General features: G+C 39.4%; 1 protein-coding gene across 2 annotated transcripts in view; it reads right to left on the bottom strand.

Annotated features, from left to right (window-relative positions):
• LOC125883386 (FH2 domain-containing protein 1-like) overlaps nucleotides 1-26,692 on the bottom strand; it is a 37,918-nt gene extending 11,226 nt beyond the window's left edge. Inside the window, exons 1-4 of one of the 2 annotated variants that reach the window (XM_049567615.1) lie at nucleotides 26,513-26,692; nucleotides 2,555-3,032; nucleotides 2,211-2,381; nucleotides 2,039-2,100 (exon numbers count right to left, since the gene is read on the bottom strand). In XM_049567615.1, the coding sequence (XP_049423572.1) occupies nucleotides 2,039-2,100; nucleotides 2,211-2,381; nucleotides 2,555-2,860 (539 nt within the window). In that variant the 5' untranslated portion in view covers nucleotides 2,861-3,032; nucleotides 26,513-26,692. Of the gene's footprint in view, nucleotides 1-2,038; nucleotides 2,101-2,210; nucleotides 2,382-2,554; nucleotides 3,033-26,054; nucleotides 26,185-26,512 lie in introns of those variants that run through there. The other variant, XM_049567616.1, reaches the window with a different exon arrangement.
• Between the last annotated feature and the right edge of the window lie 434 nt (nucleotides 26,693-27,126).

Raw genomic sequence — 27,126 nt, 5'->3', positions numbered from 1 at the left:
GACTTCCTGTTAATGATTTCATCAGCTCAGTTTGCATAGTGTGAATAACACTGTCACAGCATGTGAAAACAACACTACTGTTATATTTGCTGGTAGTTTCTGTAAGACAGCAGCAGTGTGTGTCCCTCATGCCTGTATGTCCCTCGGTGTGTTTGGAAACATGTCGACACAACACAAACACGCTCAGGACACTTTGTGACTCCTTCAGTGTTAACAAACCAAACCCTCCTAGGTTATGGATCCCGTTTTGTCTCCCTCTGAGTCTGTGCTTTCTTTTCCAACCGGGATGCAAAACAACTGAGTTTAACACTTAAAAGTCTGGATTTTTATTTGCCATACGGCTGCAGAGTCAGACCTCTCCAGCTCCTTTATAACGTCACCAGTTTAACAGACGTTCCAACAACATAAATTCAGTTATTCCTCAAAGTCACAGCAATGCGACATATTGCTTCTCTTTGTCGTTCTTTTGTGCCTCATTTGTGTCTCTTTGTAGTCATACTGTGTATCTTTGTGGCTCTTTTGTGTCTCTGTAGAAGTTTTATGTTTCTTTGTAGTTCTTTCGTGTGTCTGGAATTTTTTATCTCTTTGCTGTTTGTGTCTTGTAGTGGTTTTGTGTCTATTTGTAGTCATTTTGTGTCTCTTTGTGGCTGTTTTGAGTCTCTTAAAGGCCATTTTGTGTCTCTTTGTTGTCCTTTTGTTTCTTTTTGTAGTCCTTTTGAGCCTCTTTGTGGTTGTTTTGTGTCTCTTTGAAGTCCTTTTGTGTCTCTTTGCAGTCATTTGATGTGCCTTTGTGGCTATTTTGTGTTGCTTTGTAGTCACATTGTGTCACTTTGTAGTTATTTTGTGTCTCTTTATAGTTGCTTTGTGTGTCTTTGTGGTCATATTGTGTCTCTGTGTAGTCCTTTTGTGCCTCTTTGTAGTTGTTTTGTGTCTCTTTTTAGTCATTTGATGTGTCTTTGTGGCTGTTTTGCGTTGCTTTGTGGTTATTTTGTGCCTCTTTGTAGTTATTTTGTGTCTTGTAGTCCATTTGTGTCTCTTTAAAGTCATATTGTGTGTCTTTGTGGCCATTTAGTGTCTCTGTGTAGTCCTTTTGTGCCTCTTTGTAGTTGTTTTGTGTCTCTTTGTCGTCATATTGTGTATCTTTGTGGCACTTTTGTGTCTCTTTGTAGAAGTTTTGTGTGCCTTTGTGGACTTTTTTTTATCTCTTTGTTGTTTATGTCTTTTTGTAGTGGTTTTGTGTCTCTGAAGTCATTTTGTGTGTCTTTTAGGCTGTTTTGTCTCCTTGTGGCCATTTGATGTGCCTTTGCGTTGCTTTGTGGTCATATTGTGTCACTTTGTAGTCATTTTGTGTGTCTTTGTGGCCGTTTTGTGCCTCTTTGTAGTCATGTTGTGTCTCTTTGTGGCTGTTTATATAATTAATATATTAGATTTGATTATTTATTTCAGTGACATCTTTAAAGCTGTGCGGGCCTGTTCAGTAATCATCACTGTCCTCTAACATGACTTGGAACCAGTCACATGTTAATGAGCGTCTCCGTCTGCACTCTGTCACCACATGCTGGCATCACCACATCTGTTTACCCACAACACCCCAGGATGAGGGCGAGGACACACTCATCACGCCATCGTGTCCTCACGCACACACACCACCACCCTCTCTGTTAGAGTGACACCCTGGGTCATAGAGGTGATATTCGGTTCTCGAGTAATGTTCCTGTAAACTCCCGTCCGTGACTGACCTGTATTGATTGATCCACATGGAGCCAATCAGACAGCACAGGTATTACCCACCAGCATCGGCCAGAGAGAGAGGTGTAACCTGGTCAAGACCTTTTCTTATTTATCTCCTCTGAGAATCAAACCTGTGATCTTTAACATACAAGATGGTCTGTCGCTTTTCATCCTTCGATCTGACTTTCAGGGATGTTGATGTTGGATTTTATTTCCTCCAGCTACATGCCCATTAGCCACTTGGCACAACCATTACTGCTTTAACGTAAAGTAAAAAAGTGTTTGAGGTCACAACGTGAGATTTTACCTCTTGAACTGTTTGAGGAAAATCCCGATGTTCATCCCTCGCTTAGAGTCTAGGATGCAGACCTGACAGAGAGACAGACACACAGGGAGGTAAAGGTGAACAGGTGTCAGTTTGAGGTGAGAGCCCAGTTGGAAACTGTCCACACACACACCCTCAACAAACACACACACACCTCCTCTTTGGCCTCTCTGAACGAGCTCCTCGTCTTCCCTCCCCTGGTGGGCGTGGCCTCAGTGTGTGACTGATTGTCGTTTTGACCAAACAGCTCTTCGATGGTGCGGACGTCGATCTGGTACTGCTGCTGCACTCGGCCCTGAGTCCACAGGTTGGCCCGCCCCTTCACCTACAGAACAGAACAAGAACCAGGTCCAAAGGTCACTGCGGATCACAATTAAAACTAACCACAGTTAAACCAGAAATAGAGAGAGAAGAACTTGTAAAAGAACTGATGTTATGATAGTGAAAAATACTCAAAACTCTGATATTAAAATAATAAAATAAAAAATGTGACTCTACCTGATCCTCTGGTATCGTCTTCCAAAAGAAACTCCTCACTCTCTTCTTCTTCCTCAGGCCTCCTACAGGATCTCCTAGCCCTGGAAGCAGGGGTGGAGGAGGAGGAGGAGGGGGAGGAGGGGGAGGAGGAGGAGGTGCTGGGGGAGGAGGGGGAGGTAGTGACGGTCTCCCCCGATTGTCCTCGACATCAGAAAATCCAGACAGAGGACGATGGGGAGACGTTGGCACGGTGATGGCCACGCTCTCCTCCTGGAGGAAGAATCCCTGCCTCTCATTGGCCGGGGAGACGCTGCCCATCACGTGCATCACCGTGGCCGATTGGATGGGAGCAAAGAGGGGAGGAGGCGGAGGGTTTGGTGGCGGACAGGTCGGTCACCGAGGTGATGGGTGACCATGGCGACGGGTGTGGTGATGATGATGAAGGTGGGTCATCACTTTGAGATCATCAGAGGTTGCTGAAGGTCAGAAGATCGGAGAGCTGGAGAGAAATTAGGACAAAAAACTATTGAGAAAAACTTAGTCTGACAATTTGGGAACTTGTTACTCTGATGTCTGTTCATTAAATATGAAGCTACAGTCAGAAATCTGTCAGCTCAGCTTAGGCTCAAGACTGAAGGAGTGACAAAATTACTCATTTAATGCCAAATCATGGTAGTTTTGTTGTGTAATCCTAACCAGGTAGCTTTATTGCATAAATCTAACCAGGTAAATTTGTAGCATTAACCTAACCAGGTCGTTTTCTTGCATTAATCTAACTAGGTTTTTGTTGCGTAAACTTATCCAGGTAGTTTTGTTGCGTTAACCTAACAAGGTTTTTTGTTGCATAAACTTAACCAGGTAGTTTTGTTACGTAAACCTTACCAGGTAGCTTTGTTGAAAAAAACTAACCAGGTCATTTTCTTGCGTTAACCTAGCCAGGTAGTTTTGTTGTGTAAACCTAACCAGGTAGCTTTACTGCATAAGTCTAACCAGGTAGTTGTGCTGTGTTAACCTAACCAGGAAGTTTTGTTGCATTAACCTAACCAGGTTTTTGTTGCGTAAACTTAACCAGATAGTTTTGTTTTGTAAACCTAATCAGTTAGCTTTATTGCATAATTCTAACCAGGTCGTTTTGTTGCGTTAACCTAAATAGGTTTTTTTGTTGTGTTAACCTAGCCAGGTAGTTTTGTTGTGTAAATAAATAAATAAATGTGATAATGTAATAATAAATGTGTAAATAGGTTTTTTGTTGCGTTAACCTAACCACGTAGCTTTATTGCATTAACCTAACCAGGTAGTTGCACTGTGTTAACCTAACCAGGAAGTTTTGTTGCGTAAACTTAACCAGATAGTTTTGTTTTGTAAACCTAACCAGGTAACTTTATTGCATAATTCTAACCGGGTCATTTTGTTGCGTTAACCTAGCCAGGTAGTTTTGTTGCGTAAACCTAACCAGGTCGTTTTGTTGGGTTAACCTAGCCAGGTAGTTTTGTTGTGTTAACCTAAATAGGTTTTTTGTTGCGAACTGTGTCAGTTTCATGACGTTAAGGACGTGTTTAAAACAGCGATCGTTAGAACTGTAACGTACGTCATTACATCATGTGTAATAAACTGTTGAATGATATTACATGAAAATTTACTTAAACCATTAAATACTTTAAATTAAATGTTTTATTAATTGACTAATGATAAATGGAGTAATTGTTTCAGCTGTACTTGTATAAACTGTTTGGGGGTTAATTTAGAACAAAACATCATCTAAAGCTTGTTTTGTTCATTAAAAACAAAGCTAAAGCTGTCAGATTAATATATAAGTAAAACAAAAGACTAAAGTACAGTGCAAGTACCTTAAACTTGTACTTGAGTTCAATACTTGAGTAAATGTACTTGGATACTCTCCACCACTGTACCTGGTAGTGTAATTTCACACAAAAGCACAAAGATAAAGTACAAGAAAAGAACAGTGTTTGGTGTTCCCAGCCTTCTGTAACATGCAGATAGTGACTTTACTGAATTATTTATTCAAATATAAATTACAGATGATGCAGATGGTGTCAGAGGAGGAGCAGTGCTGCTCAGCTAAATGTACACTGAGTCTCCTGCAGAGAGATAAATGACTCGGAAAAATACAGTTGGCACGTGACCACGTTGGACTCGTGCTGTTTTATTCACAGAGACTTCACTGGTTCAAGTGTGTGTGTAAATGTGTGTGTGTGTGTGTGTGTGTGTGTGTGTCACTTTCAAACACCACTTATAATTAAAATGAATCCATAACTTCATGTTCAACATTAACCTTTGTGTCACGATTGTGTTTGTTTTGTTGTGAACGATCAAAGAGCATCATTGTCCCCCTCCTCTCTCTCACACACACACACACACACACACACACACACACACCTTTCATTCACACCTGCTCCGCAAACATCACCAGTCTCACCTGAATGTTCAAAGGTGTTTCTTTTGTGACTGGATGTTAATTTAAGAACAAATTAAAATGAAGCTGCAGGAAAAGGACACAGTACTTTCACTGTTCAGGGCTTATCTGTTATAATTTTAAAACTGTGTTTGGCTTCGCCCGTTCAACCAGAGGACCACTGCTGCTGGATTGTCGGGAACCAAACACTGCAGTGACACAGCTGGTTCAATATCATTAAAGTTTCCCTGCTTCCCTTCACTGGTTCCTGTACAGCAGGGTCGGTCTTTGTTTCACTGTTATAATCATTACAAAGCAAAAGCAGCATGTGTATACATTCAGTAGGCTATATCTTCAGTAGCTAGCTAGCTAACCCTACACTTTTCAGGGTTTGATTTTGGTTTTGGAACAGGGAAGAAACGTATATCTTTTTCCAACCTCTCCAGGTAACGAGTATCATTAATACACAACGTGCCCCAGGCACAACATTTAGCTCCACATCCACAACACCAGCCTGAAAATGAAGGAAATCTGAAACGACTGCATTAGAGCTGTGTTGTTGTCGGACCCTGGTCTGAGCCGGCCTGATGCTACGCTATGATTGGCCAGCCTGTGTCCAGGGGCGGGACTTAGTGAAGGTTGTGCACATGCATGCCACATTTTTCAATGAGTCAAAGGTCCATTTGTTAAAGTTGTTTAAGCCACAGGCCATAATACTGTCATATTCACAACAAAATGTCCTATGTATTTAAAACAACAACAAAAATACATGCTAACATAAAATAAAATAAAATAGAATAAAATCCATTTTAACATAAATGCAAATAAATACTCAAATAAAACTAAATCTTTCAACACCTTTCTTTTCTTTTCGAACTTGAAACACGCCATTTTCATTCAATCTAGGCTCCTACTGCTGGTAAAGTATCGATAAGCGTACCGCTTCAAAAGCAAAAGTAAAGAAAGTGCCGTTCTCGCTAACAACCTATCAGCACATCGTTGGCATGGAGATGACCGCCCATTTACACATGCTGACCAAACCAAAACACACACAGTGAAGGAGTCACGTGTTCAGCTCGCGGTCCACAAACAGGCGGCCAATTGCGGGCCACTGCCATAGACACTTCTATTGTTGGTAAACAGTATGACGTTTTTTGTGGGCGGGGCTTAGCTGTAGGACTCAACTTTATGTTTTTGTTCGACTAAAACTCCAAAATCTGTCAATTTACATGAAGCCCTAAAGAAGACAGCAAATGCTCACATTTGAGAAGCTGAAATCAAACAATCTTTTTTTTTTGGATAATAAAACGTCATATCAAAAGTGTTGTTGATTAATTTTCCTTCGCTCCGCTAACATATTCTGAGCGCTTCTACTCTGCTTTGTTGTCATGATGTCACTTCTATCAGCTTTACTTTACTCACTGTTATCTTTCACATTTTTATTCCGGGTGTTTCGACTGTCTCTTTAAATGCTTGTGCTCACAATAATAAGAACATTTACTCCACTGTACAGGAAGAGACTTGGGGCAGGAAGTCCATATATGGCTCTCATCAGTTAGACTAAATTCCTGCATTGCTATATTATTTAACACACACACACACACACACACACACACACATACATACACAAGGGTGATTCCCCCGTGTGAAGTTCTGGATACATGTCGACAAAGATGTACACTTCCTACTGATGAATTAAAGATGAGTGTGTGTGTGTGTGTGTGTTTGTGTTACATAACTTCATCTCACATCTCTGTTTGATCGCTGGATTTCTTCCATCAAACTTCAAACTTAATCATGCTAACAATGTGTGTGTGTGTGTGTGTGTGTGTGTGTCGGCTGTAATACATTTCAGTCGTGACCTGATTGCTGCTGATCTGTTTTCTTACTTGGGGAAACACTGTTGCCTTCTCCACCAAACCCCATTTAAAGATGTAATTAATTTTATGCTGCCTTGCTCGTGGGCAAAATCAAGTGTCTAGGATGAGTATTTTTCAGACTATTGTAGATATGAGATTAATTGACAAATTGAGCGGGGGAAAAAAAATATTAAAAAAAAAGCAGAAAGTAGCGTTTTCACAAAAAAAAAAAAAAATCAAAATTATTTTTATTTTAGTGTTTTGCTGTGGTGGTGTTAGTAGTTTTCCTTAAGGATCCAGTATGTAGGATTCAATCGATTAAAATATTCAATCGCAATTAATCACATGATTGTCCATAGTTAGCTAGCTAAATGTAAAGGAATACTTTTAACGTCTTTAATACTCTTATCAACATGGTCGTGGACAGATATGTTTGCTTTATGCAGATGTAGATTATAATATTGCTGCAACAATCCAAAACAATGATAAATACTGTCCAGATATAATATAATAAGTTTGTTTTCTTTAGCACAGAATCTCCTCAAATTAAGAACTGTTGTGTTTCTGTCTATATCTGCACGGGGAGCAGGTCTTCGTCTGCAGAGACACCATGCTGCACTGCCATGTTTGTACTGTAGCCCAGAACAGACAGGGACATTTGCGTTTCCGTGACAGCCACTGTAGTTAGCAGCATCTGCGCATCGACGAGATGCGTAACGTGAATCTAGTGTGACTTTAAGTCACAGCCAAACAGCTGCAGAAACAACCTGTAGATTTTGTGCAGAGTCACAGCCTGTGCAGTTAATATTTTACCTGCCTGCGTGGTGTTAATTTGAATCTGAGAGCTGAAGACAGACGCACTACAACAATCCTGTTCAACCAGCTCTGTGCTTATTATCATGCACTTAACAGACTGTTGCTTTTTACTGGAGACACACAGCTGACAGTTCGTCATATTAAAATCAGTCCGTCGGCGGACAGTTTGTCAGAGAAATCATTGGAGGACAAAACAAGAGGAGGAGGAGGAGATTTTTCATGCACTGTCACTGTCAGTTAGTCATTGTCTGGTCGTCAGCAGTGGTTTTCTTCCTGCTCTGAGCCGCTGTGCTCTCTGTATCCAGGTCACTGCTGGAATGTGGAGCAGAGACATGGGATGGATGCATGGAGGGATCATAATTGGGTCGGCGGCTGAGAAAAGCTAACTAACGAGAGTTCGTTCCAGCGGCTCAGCTCAGTTCAGTGTCACAGCAGATTTCCCAGCATGCTTCTGAAACTGAGCCACGCCACCAGCCTGCGTCACCCGAAGGTGTCGTTGGCAGGCCGAGAGTCGTGACAGCATCTGGAGCTGATGTGAAAACTCTGAGGAGCTCCCTGTTTAGCAGTTTCATGTAAACACACAGCAGTGGTGGAAGAAGTAGTCTGGTCCTTGACTCAAGTTAAAGTACCTGTACAACAATGGAAGGATCCTCCACTGCTACTGAAAATCCACATTTAACTATCAAAAGTAACCGTGCAGAAAATCTGCTCCTGTGACTGATGGTGTTGATAGGAGTAGTAGTACTAGTGGTAGTAGTAATAGAAGTAGTATTGGTGACAAGGGTACTAATAGCAATTGTAGTAGTAACATCCACTGTAGTGGAATACTATACATAGTATTCAAAAAAGCAAAGTATAAAATACTGCAGTAAGTAGTAGTGGCAACATTTGCATTAGTCGTACTACTCATAATAGTAGTTACCGACCGTAGCAGCAGCAGTAGTGGTAGTAGTACAGAAGGTTATACTACCACTAGTTTTGGTATTAGTAGTAGTTGTTGCCATAGCCACGGTGTTGAAACAGTAAAAGTATCAAAAATAATTGTTCCTGCAGTAGTGGTAGTGGTAGTAGTAGTAATATTAGTGAAGGCCATGGTATTGAAATACAAAAAATATTATAAATAATACCAAAATGTAAAAATATTGCAGTACATAGTAGTAGCAACATTAGCATTAGTTGTCGTATTACAGTACTTATGTAGGAGCAATAGTGGTAGTAGTACTCGTAGGAACAGTAGTGGCAGAACCACTAGTTTTGGTGTAGTAGTAGTCGTTGTCATAGCCAGAGCAGTGAAATAGCAAAAAGTAATAGAAAAATGAAAAAAATAAAATAATTATTGCTGCAGTAGTAGTAGAGGTGGTAGTATTGAAATCTTAAAACTATCACAAATAATTCTAGTAGTAGTAGTATTGAAAGACCTTAAAACTATTAAAAAAGTAGTAGTTGTTGTAGTATTGAAACCTTAAAACTATTAAAAAAGTAGTTTTTGTAGTAGTTGTAGTATTGAAACCTTAAAACTATTAAAAAAGTAGTAGTTGTTGTAGTAGTTGTAGTATTGAAACCTTAAAACTATTAAAAAAGTAGTTGTTGTAGTAGTTGTAGTATTGAAACCTTAAAACTATTTTTAAAAGTTGTAGTATTGAAACCTTGAAACTATTTAAAAAGTTGTAGTATTGAAACTTTGAAACTATTTAAAAAGTTGTAGTATTGAAACCTTAAAACTATTTTAAAAAGTTGTAGTATTGAAACCTTGAAACTATTTAAAAAGTTGTAGTAGTTGTAGTATTGAAACTTTTAAACTATTAAAAAAAGTAGTAGTTGTAGTATTGAAACCTTAAAACTATTTTAAAAAGTAGTAGTTGTTGTAGTATTGAAACCTTAAAGCCATTAAAAAAGTAGTAGTTGTTGTAGTAGTACTAGTAGTAGTAGTATTGAAACCTTAAAACCATTAAAAAAGTAGTAGTTGTAGTAGTAGTAGTAGTAGTAGTATTGAAACCTTAAAACCATTAAAAAAGTAGTAGTTTTTGTAGTAGTAGTACAAGTAGTAGTAGTATTGAAACCTTAAAACCATTAAAAAAGTAGTAGTTTTTGTAGTAGTAGTACAAGTAGTAGTAGTATTGAAACCTTAAAACCATAAAAAAAGTAGTAGTTGTTGTAGTAGTAGTAGTAGTATTGAAACCTTAAAACCACTAAAAAAGTAGTAGTTGTAGTAGTAGTAGTGCTAGTAGTAGTAGTATTGAAACCTTAAAACCACTAAAAAAGTAGTAGTTGTAGTAGTAGTAGTACAAGTAGTAGTAGTATTGAAACCTTAAAACCACTAAAAAAGTAGTAGTTGTAGTAGTAGTAGTACAAGTAGTAGTAGTATTGAAACCTTAAAACCACTAAAAAAGTAGTAGTTGTAGTAGTAGTAGTAGTACAAGTAGTAGTAGTATTGAAACCTTAAAACCACTAAAAAAGTAGTAGTTGTAGTAGTACAAGTAGTAGTAGTATTGAAACCTTAAAACCACTAAAAAAGTAGTAGTTGTAGTAGTAGTAGTACAAGTAGTAGTAGTATTGAAACCTTAAAACCACTAAAAAAGTAGTAGTTGTAGTAGTAGTAGTACAAGTAGTATTGAAACCTTAAAACCACTAAAAAAGTAGTAGTTGTAGTAGTAGTAGTGCTAGTAGTATTGAAACCTTAAAACCATTAAAAAAGTAGTAGTTGTAGTAGTAGTAGTACTAGTAGTATTGAAACCTTGAAACTATTAAAAAAGTAGTAGAAGTTGTTGTTGTTGTTGTTGTAGTAGTAGTTGTAGTATTTAACCTTAAAACTATTTAAAAAGTTGTAGTAGTAGTAGTAGTAGTATTAAAAACCTAAAAACCAATAAAAAGTAGTAGTAGTAGTATTGAAACCTTAAAACTATTAAAAAAAGTAGTGATTGTTGTTGTTGTTGTTGTAGTAGTAGTTGTAATGTTGAAACCTTAAAACTATTAAAATACTTTTTGCAGTAGTAGTTGTAGTAGTATTGAAACCTTAAAACTATTAAAATACTTTTTGCAGTAGTAGTTGTAGTAGTATTGAAACCTTAAAACTATTAAAATACTTTTTGCAGTAGTAGTAGTATTGAAACCTTAAAACTATTAAAATACTTTTTGCAGTAGTAGTAGTAGTAGTATTGAAACCTTAAAACTATTAAAATACTTTTTGCAGTAGTAGTAGTATTGAAACCTTAAAACTATTAAAATACTTTTTGCAGTAGTAGTAGTAGTAGTAGTATTGAAACCTTAAAACTATTAAAATACTTTTTGCAGTAGTAGTTGTAGTAGTATTGAAACCTTAAAACTATTAAAATACTTTTTGCAGTAGTAGTAGTAGTAGTATTGAAACCTTGAAACTATTAAAAAAGTAGTAGAAGTTGTTGTTGTTGTTGTTGTTGTAGTAGTTGTAGTATTGAACCTTAAAACTATTTAAAAAGTTGTAGTAGTAGTAGTAGTATTAAAAACCTAAAAACCAATAAAAAGTAGTAGTAGTAGTAGTATTGAAACCTTAAAACTATTAAAAAAAGTAGTGATTGTTGTTGTTGTTGTTGTTGTTGTTGTAGTAGTAGTTGTAATGTTGAAACCTTAAAACTATTAAAATACTTTTTGCAGTAGTAGTTGTAGTAGTATTGAAACCTTAATGCTATTAAAAATAATTGTAGTAGCTGACGTAGTTGTGGTGGTAGTAGTAGTGGTAGAAGTAGTATTAATAGTAATGGTACTATTGAAACTATAATTAAAACTAACTGTTACAGCAGCAGCAGTAGTAGTAGTAGTTGCAGTAATACTAGCAGCAGTAGTAGTAGTAGTTGCAGTAATACTAGCAGCAGTAGTACTAATAGTGTTCACGGTAGAAGTCGTAACAACACCAGCAGTCACAGCAGTGCTAACAAAGCCAGTGGCAGCAGTAATAGTAGTACTAGTGTTACTGTGATGGCAGTGAAAACAAAGTTGTCAAACTGAGTTCAATCATCAGTTCACACACTGACTCCTCATCAACCCCACGACCTCGTTAACCAATAAGAACCCTCCGTGTGAACCGGGTCAGCAGTTTGGCCCCGGTCTATTTTTACACTCCGAGTCGCGTGATTGGATGATGTCAGTGATGTCACGATCACTGGAGTTAAACTGCCCCCCCGAAAACTGTTAAAAAGAAAGGGAAAGGTTTTGTTTCTGAGCGTTTGAGGGTGGAGAGATGAGAGAGGACACACACACACACACACACACACACACACACACACACACACACACAGTGACCCCGATATTGTCGTCTGCGAAGTAAACAAACTGCCATTGTTTGTAACCTGGTCTGTTACCACGACGATCAGTGGCACTCTGACCGGTTGCCACGGTTGCACATGGCAGCTCCACTCCTTAGCATCTAAAACACACACACACACACACACACACACACACACAGAGCTCTCCTGCATTCTCTCTCTACAACAGAAAGCATGATGAACCAAACTTCATTGTAAATTCTACTAATTTTGTGATGTCTTTTCTTTAAAGCAAACTCATCAAACCTTTAAAATTAACTCTGAAGGATTAACATGTGCTTGTTAATTCAGCTCAATAAGATCACCAAGTAATGTTTATTTTAATGGACAGACACACCGCAAAAAAAGTGTGTTTTTACTTGATGTACAACTAATTGCCCTCCAGGGACAAAATAAAGTTGAAGCTGAAAAAGAGATTTGGTGAAAAGGCTGAATCTGAACCAGAGCGATATCAACATAAATAATAATATCCATTTTGTTTTTATCAATGCACCAACTCCACCTCAGCCAAATATATTTCAGCTGCTTTTCTTTATTTCAGCCTTTTTTCACACGTATAAAGAACATGCGGATGAAAGTAGATGATGCAAACATACTTACTGATGAAAAAAAAGAGACCAAAAAACAAATCACGTAACTGTCACGATCAAATTTGCATTTAATTAATTAACTAAATGAAGCTTAAGCCTCCTTTTAGCTTGGCAGATCTTGTGTACGTGTCAGAGATTACAGGGTTATTTTATTTGTCATTTTCCACACAGAGTTGCACAGTGAAATGTAAATTCTAGCACTTTCACATTACTCACACATAGAACATACATTCACCGGCCACTTTATTAGGTACACCTGTTCAACTGCTCCTTAACACAAATAGCTAATCAGCCAATCACGTGGCAGCAGCTCAGTGCATTTAGTCATGCAGACATGGTGAAGACGAGCTGCTGAAGTTCAAACTGAGCATCAGAATGATGAAGAAAGGTAACCTCTCTGTCGTTGGGGTTAATGGGAGGTACCAGTTGCTATAGCAACAGCCAATGGAGCTGGACTGGGAAGCCAACGTGGCCGCCAGGGAAAGTGCAGTCAAACTCACACACACAAAAGTCACTGCAAACCTGTTTGAGAAATAATACACTGACAAATATTTACACTACAAATTCATTTGACCTCTCCTCTTGTGACACACACACACACACACACACACACACACACACACACACACACACACACAATACAAACCTTTCACTGAACAAACATGACCTCACACACACACACAAACAGAACTGAAGATGACTCACGCTATGTGCCAAGTTATTATTACAAGTGATGAGTTATGAAACAAGGTTATCTGGAAGTTTTAGAACCTGTCAAAGCAAAGTGTAAAATTTAAAGAACTGACTCTGCAGGACAACGCCTGCTGCGACTGATGTTTCATGATGCGTGAGATTATCATCAGTGGTGGAGCAGGATGTTACTGCTGCAGCTGGTTCAGTGGTTCCCAACCTGAGGGGTCGATCCCTCCACAACAGTGACCTCATCTCTACGCGTCTTATTTTGACACGTGGACAGAAGAATGATGTCAAGGCTTCTGCCAATGCTTTGATTCTTGACACAGAGGGGGTCGGCAATTAGGGTTAGGCAACAAAACTACCTAGAGTTAAAATAAGATCTCAGTTGACCCACGACTGATTAACTGACTGACCACTCGTGATTCACAACTGACTAGGGACTCACAACTCACATGACTGCTGACCAACGACTGATTAATGACTTACGACTCACATGATCGAGCAATGACTGACTAGGGACTGACTAACAAATCACATGAATGCTCACTAGCAAATGATTAACAACGGCAAATCACTTTAGTGAGTGACAACTGACTAGCAACTGACTAATGACTCACGTGGATGCTGACTAACAACTGAATAACAACTGAACGAACGACTCAAGATTTCCTGACTAGTGACTGACAAACGTCTGATTAATGGCTGACTAATGACTCATGTCACTGACTTACAACTGACTAGCACTCACGTGATAAATAACTGACTAGGGACGAGCTAAGAACTGGCATGATTACTGACTAACAACTGATTAATGACTGATCAGTGACTGACTACTGACTGATTAATGGTGGACTAATGACTCGTGATTAATGACTGACTTATGATTCATGTGATTGACCAGCAACTGACTAGCGACTGACTAAGAACTCACCCAACTACTAACTCATGACTAATTAATGACTGACTAAAGTGACTAACAACTCCTTTGATTGATTGACTATCGCCTAGCAACTAGGGCTGCAACGATTAGTCGACTAATCGCTGACTAATCAACTAGTAAAATAATCGGTGACTATTTTAGTAGTCGACTAATCGGTTTCAGTCATTTTTAATAGAAAAGCACTATAAAGTACCTCAAAATACTCTTACTGCAGCTTCTTACGTTTAAATATTGGCAGCTTTCCCATGATGGTGAACTAAAACCCTGTGGCGTGAGTACGCAGTGACATACGAAGTGACGTGACATAATTTGGGGGTTTGGGAGAGACAGACCGACATTTTTCAACATTTTAACACATTTTTCGATAAAATGATTAGTCGACTAATCGAAGAAATAATCGACAGATTAGTCGTCAATGAAAATAATCGTTAGTTGCAGCCCTAGTAGCAACTGACCAGCGACTCACATGATTAACAACTGACTTAATGACTGTTTAACGACTCAATAATGACTCAAGTGACTACTGACTAACAACTGATTAACGGGTGACTAATGACTCGTGATTATTGACTGACTAGCAACTTACTAGCCACTCACGTGATTAACAACTAACTAGCGACTAACTAATGACTGATAAACTCACTTGAATGACTAACGATTCAACTGCTTATCGACTGACTAAAGGCTAACAACTCATTTGACTAATGAGTGGCTAATGGTGGTCACGTCAGTCGTCAGTCGTCAGTCACGTCACGTTACAATGACTGATGTAATTGTTTGGCGTGATTAACAACTTAAAAAATTACTCAATGTTGACTTTTGGTTTCACAAGAGACACGAACACCGGTCTGCTGGGTCTCCTCCCACCTGCTCCAAGTGGATTTCCCGCTCTTTACACTCCGTCTAATAAAGATGTGGATGGGTTTACAGGGGGCTGGTTGAAAGCCTGTGGCGTCTCATACAGATGCTAAAGGCTGCACTGTGCCCTCCCAGGGCGCTTTTTGACGCCCTGGCAGTGAGGCCAGGGTTCCCTTCAAAGGCTCGGCAGATAAATCTGAGGGGTTGTGCGAGGATTGATGGGAGAGGAAGGAAGAGGAAAAAGAAATCAAGTTGATACTCAAATGCCTCTTTTTTTAAATGGACCTTGTTCAGCCTCAGACAGTTATTCAAACATCACCAGGTGAGAAGTTCAGTTGTCCTTCTAGTTGAACTGTAAACAACTGATCGACATCTGAAATGTCAAAAAGGTTGAGAACTGCTGGTTTAACCTTTAACAACATGTAAACAACAATCTGATAAACAAATTTGAATTCATGTTTCTTACTTTTTGGATGATTCTGGTCTTTTGTTCAGATTTGTTGACCATGACAAAAATATAGAACAGCAGCAGCCTCGTTCTTTTCACCACAGCTCACGAAGCGCAAGTTTCCAGATGACTCAGCAGTCCACAGGTGTGTCTCGGACGCAGGTGAACCACCTCCAACTCAATTAAACGAGAACAAAGAGTTGCTGGTGGAGTTTTACAGGACAGAACATCTCCAAACACAACACTAAGTGTGCAGGGAGTGGACGCAGACGTTATCCATTATCTCAATGAAAAGTTGCCTGGGACTGAAGACACTGAGGTCAAGTTGGAGTTGTAGTATAAATGACCTGCAGCAGGAACACCACCACCACTATCGCTTCACTGCTGACAGCAGCTGTCAGTCATGTTAATGTCTTTTTCCAAAATGCAGCAGCTGTCATTTCATTTCTGAACTTTCTCTGGTGACTCAGCGGAAAAAAAAACTGTCTTTGGCATTTTAATATGAAGCTAATGTGAAAGTTTTGGATCCAGCGTGGTGAGCTGGGACAAAATAAGTGCTGGTTTGATGAAGGAAAGAGGACAGACGAGACGCCCAGACCCTCACAGCTAATCCACTGAGGTTGAGTTCAGATAGTTTCCAGCCTGACACGAATGTTTGTGGACGGAGACTCCATCACTGTGACGTCCGACCACTTTATGCTGATACAGTTTGACTTTCTGCAGGTGACACTGTTACATTTATAACTTACTGTGTGGAAGTTTGAGGAAAAACAGAGAAAGCAAGTACAAATACAAACTCACTGGTTTTTAAATTAAAGACTTCAACCAACATTTACATTACCTGGAATTTACTTACTTATTACTGAATTTTGTGAAGTCGTTACAAATTAAAAATGACAAGAGCAGTTGACCTGTTCTTTCTCAGTGCTGACAGCTTAAGTAAACCAAGCTAGTCTGACTTAACGCGATCATGAGCAGGCTGTTCCAACAAATATTTTGCATGATTTACTACTAAAAGCAATGCACCCAAGTTTGTACACATCCAGCGTATTTTTAAATGCTGTAATCACATGACCAATGCACTGACGGAAGTAAACAAAGAAGCAGGCCCAAATAAACGGACTTTCACCCATGACCTTCCCCTGGAGTTGTGTGTTCGGATCCATGTGAACTCTGAGTCATTTTAAAGTACGTCCTCACCATATCTCTTTTCCTAAACCTAACCACAGTAACTTTACGGTAATTACGTAACTGTACGTTAAGGGATGTAGTGTACTGTAGGAAAAGTAAAAGTTGTAGGATATCATACGAACCGTTCTATGAGAATATGTTGTCATAACAAAGAGGATTTTGCATTTGGTGGAGTCAACATATCTGTGTTCAAGAACATACAAATGTGCTGGACTAGTTTGCAGCCAGCATTATACTGACTTATGGCAAAATGTTAACACCTACAGTTTTGTTTTGTTTATTACTGTTAAAAGTATGAGCATAATATGCAGTGTTTGATGTAATGTTTAATGAAGATTGCAAGTTGGCTGAGGGTTGACTGAATAGTAGTATATGTGACAAAACTGTGCCACGTAGTACGGATGTGCGATATTGGATTTTTTTTGCTGATATCTGATATGCCGATATATAACAACTTATGTGGCCGATACCGATATTGACATATCCAATTTTTCCCCACCTAATTTACAGAGTAACTTAAGCGTAATCATTATATTAATGGACATTTTAAAGGGAATCTGGTTCCGAGATTTTTTTTCAGTAAGATCAGCTTGTCAGATTTTACAGTGCATGTTTTTTAAACTGTAAATTTTTGAAAAATTCCTAATTTGTAAACGTGAATTTGTGCTGAAATTTGGCGAATGATTCAACTCCCATATTTTGGAATTTTATTGATGGACTATTCAAAACACGTGTGCTCTTTGTGGTCATTCTTTAAGAAGATGCAGTTTTAATATTTTACCATGATTCATGTGCTGTTTATGACCAGATTTGCTGCTTTAATGTTGTGCTCTGTAAAAAGTCATGTAAATAAGTTCTTTGGTTTTAACTGAAATTTTCTATATTCCTCATGTCCTGTGTCTGTTTAGCTGTTATAATGAACAGGCTCTGATTTTTTATCGTTAAAATAAACTCAAAATGAGTCACTCGTGTTCGGCAGGAAAGCGCTTACAGACTGAAAGTGTTAGAAACAGCAAGTTGAAAAGCATCAGTTGCAGCTACAGCAGTCAGAAAGAGAAAATTACTATAACATCATTTACACCTTTTCAGAGCAGGAAAGATTACACCCTGACAGCATCGTGTTGACGCTGTTTCTAGAGCTCTGTAGGATAAATTAGACAATCAGGGAGCAAACAGCTCCAGACAGCGGCTTGTGAGTCACAGCAAGCTGCTTTAAATATTTTTTTCCTCTCTCTTGTGATTTCTTCAGGTTTACAGGCCGGCTGGTTGTTGCTCAGCAGTCTGACAGATAAGCTCCCACACTCTCTCTAGCAGTGACAGATCTCCCAACGCCTCAGTTTGAGGATTACAGCAGCAGGTCAGCAGACTGAATACATGAGTGTCAAGCTAAAGGAGGAGAGCGTACAGATTTCCAGAAAATGACTGAAAACTGCACACAAGCTCAGAAACCCTCCAGATGCCTTCCTGAATCCAGAAATCCATAAATTATCCAGGACCTGTTTTAGCTATAGAAATTATTTTCCAGGTCAAGAAAGGCTGTCTGAGAAATAATCCAGGCCGTCTCGGCCTAAGCATTTCATGGACAAAATGATTCTGAAACTACTTAAAGTTTTAAACCACAAAAAAAAAGCTTTCTTAATGTACCTTATGAGTTACCTGATTGGAAAATATCCCAGAAGCTGCCAACAAATAATCATAAACATGATCAAAAATCATCCTGAAACTGCTTAAAAATCTGACAGAAACTTTTCCAGAAGTGACCAGAATGTCTCCAGAAGAAAGATCTAAAAAAAAAACAAACAAAAAAAAAACACAAATACAACTTTGCACAAATTGAATATTTTCCAAATCCTAACAAGTTATCCCTAGAAACGAAAGCCTACAGCCACAGGCTCTTTGGGCCTGTACTTACTCAATGCTAATGCCAGTATGCTAACATGGTCACAATGACAATAATCTTCCCAGAAATAAGCAATAAACACCAAAGAGACCATCAAAGAATCAACCCAGAAACAACCAGTAAATATTAAATAACGTTTCAAGATTCTACCCAGAAATAACCAAAATACATCCAAGAAACCATCATGCCCTGTTTGTACATTTTCCTAGAGTAATGCACCACTATTCCTCTATAAGCAGAATTCATGTATAACCCACTTAATTAAGAGGCAGGTTGGGGTGGTGGACGGGTCACAAAACACAGGACTTTCTCCCAGGAGACTGATGTTCAGAACCGTATGAACCGTTGTCAGAGCTGGCTCAATTCTCTGACAAACAAAGAAAATATATCTTCAAGTGATAATATCTGTAATGTGGAATGTCAGCAGTGACTGTGGGTGCATGGCTGTGTGTGTGTGTTGGATGCAAACTAAATTGAAAAGGGACAACAGGTGAGCTGCAGGGTCAAGCCGGGAATGGGAAGCCAAGAGAGAGACCGGGCGGATTCCACAGGTGTTCATAGCCGCAGCCCCGCCCACTAAGGCACACACCGGAGGCCCATGATCAATCGCGCTCTGAAACAGAAAGGAGAGAGGGCGAGCAAGACACCACATACGCACACATACAGATCCAAACAACCCCACCCCACTTGGGGTTGTCACACCATTTGAGTTAAGGTACATCGTCACCATGTTTCTCTTCCTAAACCTACCATACATAACTTTACCTGCCTAAACCTAACCTACATAACTTTACGTTAAGCACGTAACGTCAATCATGATATGCTAATTCATTTGATAGCATACAACCATGGTATGTACATTTTTTGTAAGATATATAAGCTGTTGTATGAAGATGTGTTGCAAGAATCGAACCAGAAATTACCAATATACGCCAAAGAAATCACCGAAGAATAAATATCTACAAAAACAATCAAATAATCTACCAAATACATATCAAATGAATATCCATGAAATTATCTAAGAATCTATCAACAAATATCAAAAAAACAATCCAAGACTACTTAAAAACTAGCCAAGAAATCTTTCAAGAATCTACCCATAAATAACTGATGAATATCCAAGAAACTATCCAAGTCTCACATATAACCAATACATATCCAAAAAACAATCCAAGAATATATCAAATTAATATCCAGGACACCATCCAAGACTTTACCCAAAAACTAGTCAAGAAATCTACCCATGAATAACTGAAGAATATCCAAGAAACCATCGCAGTCTCACATATAACCAAAATTTAAAAAATAAATAAATAAATCAAAGAAATCATCCAAGAATCTACCCAGAAATTACCAACAAAATATCTAAGATACCATCCAAGAATATAACAAAGGAATATCCAAGACTCTAACGATAAATATCCCAAAAAACAACATAAAACTTTACCCAATAAATATTCAAGGAACCATCCAAGAAGATATCTAGAAGTTACCAACAGTTACCTGAGAATCCTTTAAAGAATCTACCAAATGAACATCCAAGAAACCATCCAACAATCAACCAAGAAATTATTGACATATATCCAAAAAAACAATCCAAGACTTTACCCAAAAGGTAGCCGAGAAATCTTTCAAGAATCTACCCATAAAACACTGATGAATATCCAAGAAACTATCCAAGACTCATATATAATGAATAAATAACAAAGTAATCATCCAAAAAGCTACCCAGACTTTACCAAAAAAAAATCCAGGAAACCATCCAAGGATCTACCATAAAATTATTAACAAATATCCAAAAAACAATCCAAGACTTTATCCAAAAACTAGCTGAGAAATCTTTCAAGAATCTACCCATAAATAACTGATGAATATCCAAGAAACCATCCACGAATCTACCAAATGAATATCTATTAGACACCATCCAAGACTTTACCCAATAAATCAATCAATTCAACGAACCATCCAAAAAGATACCTAGGAGTTAAAGACAGTTATCTAAGAAACCATCAAAGAACCTACCAAATGAACCTCCATGAAACCATCCAACAATCTAGCCCAAAAATATAATATCCAAAATAAATAAACAAAAATTAGCCAAGACTCCACCCTGGAATTACCAATGAATATCCAGCAAACCATCAAAGAATCTAACCTCGAATTACCACTTAACATATCCAAGAACCTTCCCAGTAACTATCTGAAAAAACTACGAACAAACTATTTCCAGAAACTATCCAGAATCACAGGCCGAGCACAAATACAGAGTAACCATGGAAACCTAAATAAAACTCTCTGCGGAGGAGAAGGCCTCTGTCTTATTTACCAGACAAACAACAGTAAACGTGTGTGTGTGTGTGTGTGTGATGGTGACTCGGGGTGAAGCGAGGACCCCCCACATTGCTGTGGCTCAGAACTGCTTTTTAAACAACATTAGCATGAAAAACACATCAGATTTGGCTCAGGTTTTTGGGCTCCGACGTGCCAAAAAAAGTGTTAAAAAGTAAAAAAAAAAAAAAAAAAAAATCCCCTTTAAATCTCTCTGAGTGACTGATGGCTCCTTTTATTCAACAGAGGAAGTGAGAGATTAAAGTTTACTGCTGTGTTTTACAGTCTGACTGAGCATCGCTCGCCTCTGGGGTTACCATGGTGACAGAAAGCAAAAGAGAAGACAGGCAGTCCCGAACAGCGTCCTGTATCTAAAATGTCACCCTGTTGTATCTTCACCGGAGCTCCGGGCGGGTCAGGGGGTCGGACTGAACGCTCAACCGGCTGAGGGGAGCACCGCGGCTGGGAGGCCCCGAGGGAGAAGCAGCAGGAGACACAACCACATACACACAAACACACACACTTGTTTGTCTGCTGGAGGAACCACACACTGGACGGATGAAAGAGAATTTGTGAGACCTCACATAATCGCAACAAAAAAAAGTCTGGTGCCAAGACGACATGTTGCTGGATGGGAGTGAAGTGCAGGCTGCAGCAGGAAGTTACTTATCACAACAGTTTCACCTGTTGATCCCATGTAGCAGACAGCTGACTGTTTAATGCAGCAGATAAAACAAAAAGGTCTGATTTGGTCGACCGGAAATTTCCTTTACAGACAAACTTCTGTGATGCTGTGTCAGTGTCAAAATGCTCTTCACTCAGTCCTTCCCTGCTCACTTTTCCTACAGAGACCTCATTTATAAAGACACACTTAAATTCATCTTAAAAGTGGAAAAAATGAGCGCAGTTCTGTTGGAATGATGACAAAAACACTCCAGAGAAGATGAATGTTCAGGCGCAAATAAAACAATATGTGTGAGTGAATTACATATAATGTAGAGACACAATTAGATGCGAATTCATGTCAGGCGGCGCTATGGACGCGAAACAAATGACGTGCTTCTTCGCAAGAGTTGAAAAATCTTGGGCTGTATTCACAAAGCTTCCTCAAACAAAGAGTTGCTCTTAGTGACGAAATTCTAAGGATAGAATTTCTTTGAATTTCCCCTTGAAGTTAAGACCAGGTCCTTGTGAAGATGAAAGTTGAAAACACTGGATGACAGTGAGTTAATGAAATGCTACAGATTAGATCGTAATATGCGTGGTCAATCTAGAAGTTTTTCTTTGCCTAAGTTAGGAGTTCTCCAAGAGTGTTGTCAGAATGTTTGTGAATACGGCCCCTGAACTTCAGTGACCGATTCGCGCATCGATAACCAATCAGCACTGAGATCCTCTGGGGACGTATGATGCCGAGGACGTAGCGGCGGAAGATGATTCATCGGAAAAACAGAGGAGAAGCTCATCATGTCGGTCTGTGGCTGCCCAGAGCTCTATGACATCACGTCCTACTTCTTTAAAAAAAGGAAGAAAAAGGAGCTCGCCTGGAGGAAAACGAGTGAGTCAATTGTGCCTCCAAGTGGTGAAAATCCAGTATTACCGACTTGATGCAGTTTTTCACAAAAACCGGACCGTTTTTTTTTTTTTCCCTCATACCGACCCAACCCTACTGGTAAGTTGTGGAAACATGCGTCTGTTACTTGTTTCCAGCTACTTTACGAGCAAGTTAGCACTACCCCAGTTAGCATAACAGGCTACATCCTCTCTCGGGGTAATTTGTGTCTTTTGGGCTCTCATGTACACGTGATTTCATGCGCATATGAAGCGAGTCAACACAAAACATTCTAGGGACACGAAAATTCGCATCATGTTTGGTGTGAACACAACATTAAGTTTACAACGACTCAAAAACACAAGTGTGTTTCTCGTCAAGGTTTGAACTTATAAATACAGAACGTCTGGTGCAAAAGCCGACGTTTTAGTCCAATAGAAGCAGCTCGGTGGATTTCACATTCGCTAAATTCACTGGAAGAACACGATTCGTGAGAGGTCAAAGGTCAGGCTGCAAGAAGTGTATGACAGAGTGCCAGTGAATGTGAATGGAGTCTGGTGGAGTCAGTAAGTGCGTTTCCATTAACCCTAGAAATGCACACAACCTAAATATCGCAATAAAAGACTGGTAATGGAAACACCTACATTTCGAAAAAACACTCAGATATCGAGAAAAAGTTTTTACACTCTCATGAGGTGGTTTTTCAGACGTGTCGATATAGAAGTATATCGCAAAAGTGTAATGGAAACACTTTTTTCTTAAATATACGTCACCGGACATGACAATGGGGGGGTCACATGACCGGTTCAGGGTTCACTCATTCAAACAAGATGGTTTGGACGGAGGAGGAGACCGAGTATTTTCTTGAGCTAATTACCACTCGCTCTCTTCGTCTTCCGTTGTAGACTTCTGCAACAGCAGCAGTGGCAACCGAGATGATTGTTCCAGCTCTCAAGAGATTTGGAATGTCCATCGTACTTCCGCAAACAAAGTGGAGTCTCACGGGACAAGATTTTACGAGAATTACGGCTCATGTGCAAAACACCTTTTAATGGAAACACCTGCAAGTCGCAATTGTACTTTGTCGAAACTTTAGAAATATTGCATTTATTTTGCGCAAAACTGTGATGGAAACGCAACTATTGTCTCACAACGCAGGCAGGCAAAAACAAGAACACATACTTGGGTTTAGGGCTCCACGTGTCGCGATGTATTTAATGGCCTCCACCCTGAGCACCATCTATGTTTGAGGGCAGTGATGGTTACATTTGAAATGGACGGATCTATTTTTGTACTTAAAGAAGAATAAATGAGCCTCTACTAACAAGAGAGGACAGTCTGTAGAGAACATGTTCTGATGTGCTCTTGAGCAACACACCCTAAATGGGAGCATTAGATTAAAGTCATTCAAGAGTTGTAACGTCCAAGTGTGACCAACAAGGTAAATAAAAGTAGGAAAAAAACAAAAGAAATTACGGCCACATTATCTGAGTCTGTAACCTAGCTGTAAGTTTCTCTTGTTGGTAGTTTGAGCTGTATGTTGACTCACCGTGTGAGTTTAAACACCTCGAGGCCTGAAAACCTGCTGAGTACTGAAACCTTTTCTCTGTGCAGATATAATGTAGTGTCTGTATGCATGTCATCATATACAGCAAGCAGCTCACATATATAACATTTGATGATCAATTCACTGTTTTGGTCACTCTTTAAGAAATAAAAAGGTAAAATATTCACCACTTTCAGCGTGTCAGATGTAAATGTTTTACATTTTCATCATGTAAGAACATGATGAGAAACTGAATGTCTGTGAGTTTTGGAGCGTCGGTTGGATAAAACAGCACATCTGGAATCATCACCATGGACTCTGGGACTTGTTGCTGAAAATTTTCACTATTAATTAACAATTAATTTGTTAATAGAGAGACGAATTAGTAGTTTAGTCAATAATGAGAATAAACATTACATTCACTGCATTGTTGTGACACCACAGTGGAAAAGTACACAAAAAAACAACCACAAATGACAACGTCATTTGAACTCTGTTTTTAGCCTCATTGTAGGGGGGTAGTAAGAGCTGCAGGCTACAATGAGGCTAAAATGACATTTTTCCAAACAACTTTTTATGTCGGGGCTTCAGGACACTTGGATCACTACGGACGAGCAGTATGGAGATATTTTGTGGTTTCAATTATGTGCTTTTTTGACGTTTGAATCTGGGGCGCCGTCAGCCTCCATTAGGTGGAGTTGTGTTGCTACCTCCTCTCCCTTTGGATCTCTGCAAGGGATGTGAGGACTCTTAAACTTCACCTGAGCCTCCCTTGGCATATGGGTGAGTAGATAATGGCTGAATTTTCATTTTTGGGTGCACCATCCCTTTAAGCTGTGCGAATTTAGCTAAGAGTGTAATGTTAACAAAAGTTAACCGTTAGCTTGTTAACAACTGTTAGCTAACAACTTAATAGATAATGGTCACCGCTGTGCAATGCATCTTGGGATAGGCTGGGCCATGAAGGATTCATTAGTTGCATCCTCCAAATTCTGGTAAAGAAGGCTGCATTTGAAGGAGCCGTTGAAATGGGACGGCCTTGGTTGCGCCGCTGCAGCCAAATGCAGCCTTCGAAGGCTGCAGCACCTGAATCGAGACGCAGCTTACGTCTCCAACTTTAGCCCCGACTTTGTCTGATGAAGCAACAGAAACACACGGTGGTGTTTTTTAAACATGTTGTTGGTTTTGTTTGCGTAAATTCATGTTGCTTTTATAAACCAATAAAAAGAGAATGGAAAGCAAAAATGACCATCTCCAATACAACAGTGACTCATGTTGCATGTATGACGTCATCTGGTGATACTTTTCTTTCCTTTTTTTGCATATCATGCAGCTCTAATCACAAATAACACACCACAGAATATAAAGCTCCTACAGCGCCAGGGATGAGCTTCATCAGCACACTGATATTACAGAAACATCAGCAATATCAAGAGAGACACATACTGCAGATAATTACAGCAATATTTCACAGGTATTTAAACCTCTGAGCTAACTGGTGTGATTTCTCCGCCATTTAGCAACTTGGAAAGAAATGTCCTACAAATAGCACAAAAAAAGACATATTTAGATTTTGGTTTTAAATAACGGAAAAAAGGTGGGAAAACTATATTCATAATTATTATTACTGTATTTTAAACTACGTTTCAAGAATTATTATAATTTTCAGGCACTCCTTCCAGGTCGTTTGTTTTTAACTTTATTTCTTTTTCTTACTAATTTTCTTGTTTTTAATTTTTTTCTTTAATTATTTCTTGCTTATGTTTTGGGTCCCATGTTTTTAAGAGACCTTGCTCAGGTTTCAAAGGGTTAAATAAAGAATGTCAGGAAATAGACATTAAAGAGAAATCGCAAACCAGTACTGACATATTTAAAATAAAGACAAGCTTGACTCAGAGCAGCACAGACACACTGTAGGTCCCTGAGCACTATATAATAATAATAATACAGGAATATCACCGGACATTAATACACACCGCAGCAAACAGTGTGAACACCATGCACAACACAACAGCTCCACACATGTCTGCTGAATTAATATTTAAACCAAGACATTAAAACATCACACAGCTCAAATAAATAAACTCACCGCTGAGTTAAAGGCATCAAAAACAAACTGGAGGAATATTCTGGAAACATTATTGCTGTGCCATGAGAGATAAAAAAATTATCTCCAAGTGTCACCACACCAATAAAAACTCACCATGATGAACCACAGGTATTAAATAAACCTCTCAACAGATATAATAGGACTGACACACATGGTTTAACACCTTAAAGTATCTCACACGCAGCCGAAATATTCCAGACATTAGCCTTCACAATATAAAGCACTGTGGGAGCGTTATAGAGGCAGGTTGTGGGCTTTATCTAAAATAATGTGAAAATGTGAGTGCAGTCTGGTCGGCGTGAAGCGTCACCGTGTTGAGCAGCCTGTTAGCCTGCAGAGTTGGTGTCGCTCAGCACTGACATGAACAGACAGCCACAGTGAAGTCAGCAGGGCTGACACAGAGCAGAGTGCGGGGGGCCATCTTCACATGAACTTACCGGAGTGAACGGCTCCAGCGCCGCGAGCTCCCCGCGCTCAGAAGCTCCGTTTGAAAACCTCCAATTTTACGGCAAAACAAGATCCACTGGTCCCCGGTGGCTCCGGCTGGCATCCACAGGCAGCGCGCGCGACTCAGCCGACCGACACACTGACATCAGTCGCGTGCGTGTGCGCGCGTGTTTGTGGGAGGGAAACAGAGAGAGAGAGAGAGAGAGAAAGAGAGAGCGAGAGAGAGAGAGAGAGCTGGGGAACCTAGGCAGCCTGCGCATGCGTGATCACTCAGGTGGAAGGGAAGGCGCTTTCACTCGTACACGCCCACCTGCACACACACACACACACACACACACACACACACACACACACACACACAGAGTTAGTAAATTTGACATTAAAGACTTGGTGTGTGTGTGCGGCCCAGATAAGCTCTACCAGCTCCGCCCTTGGCAAAATAACTAGTCAGGCTTCCCTCCTCACACACACACACACACACACACACACACACACACACACACACACACACACACACACACACAGCAGTTTTCCCTCTTGTTTGAAAAGCCCAGACGTCATCGATAAACAAATATTTATCAATTAATTATCAATTTTAAAAAGT

The sequence above is a fragment of the Epinephelus fuscoguttatus genome, linkage group LG23, assembly GCF_011397635.1.
Source record: "Epinephelus fuscoguttatus linkage group LG23, E.fuscoguttatus.final_Chr_v1".
Lineage (NCBI taxonomy): Eukaryota > Metazoa > Chordata > Actinopteri > Perciformes > Serranidae > Epinephelus > Epinephelus fuscoguttatus.
Note: the sequence above shows the minus strand (reverse complement) of the source record. Positions and strands in the feature narration are given on the sequence as shown.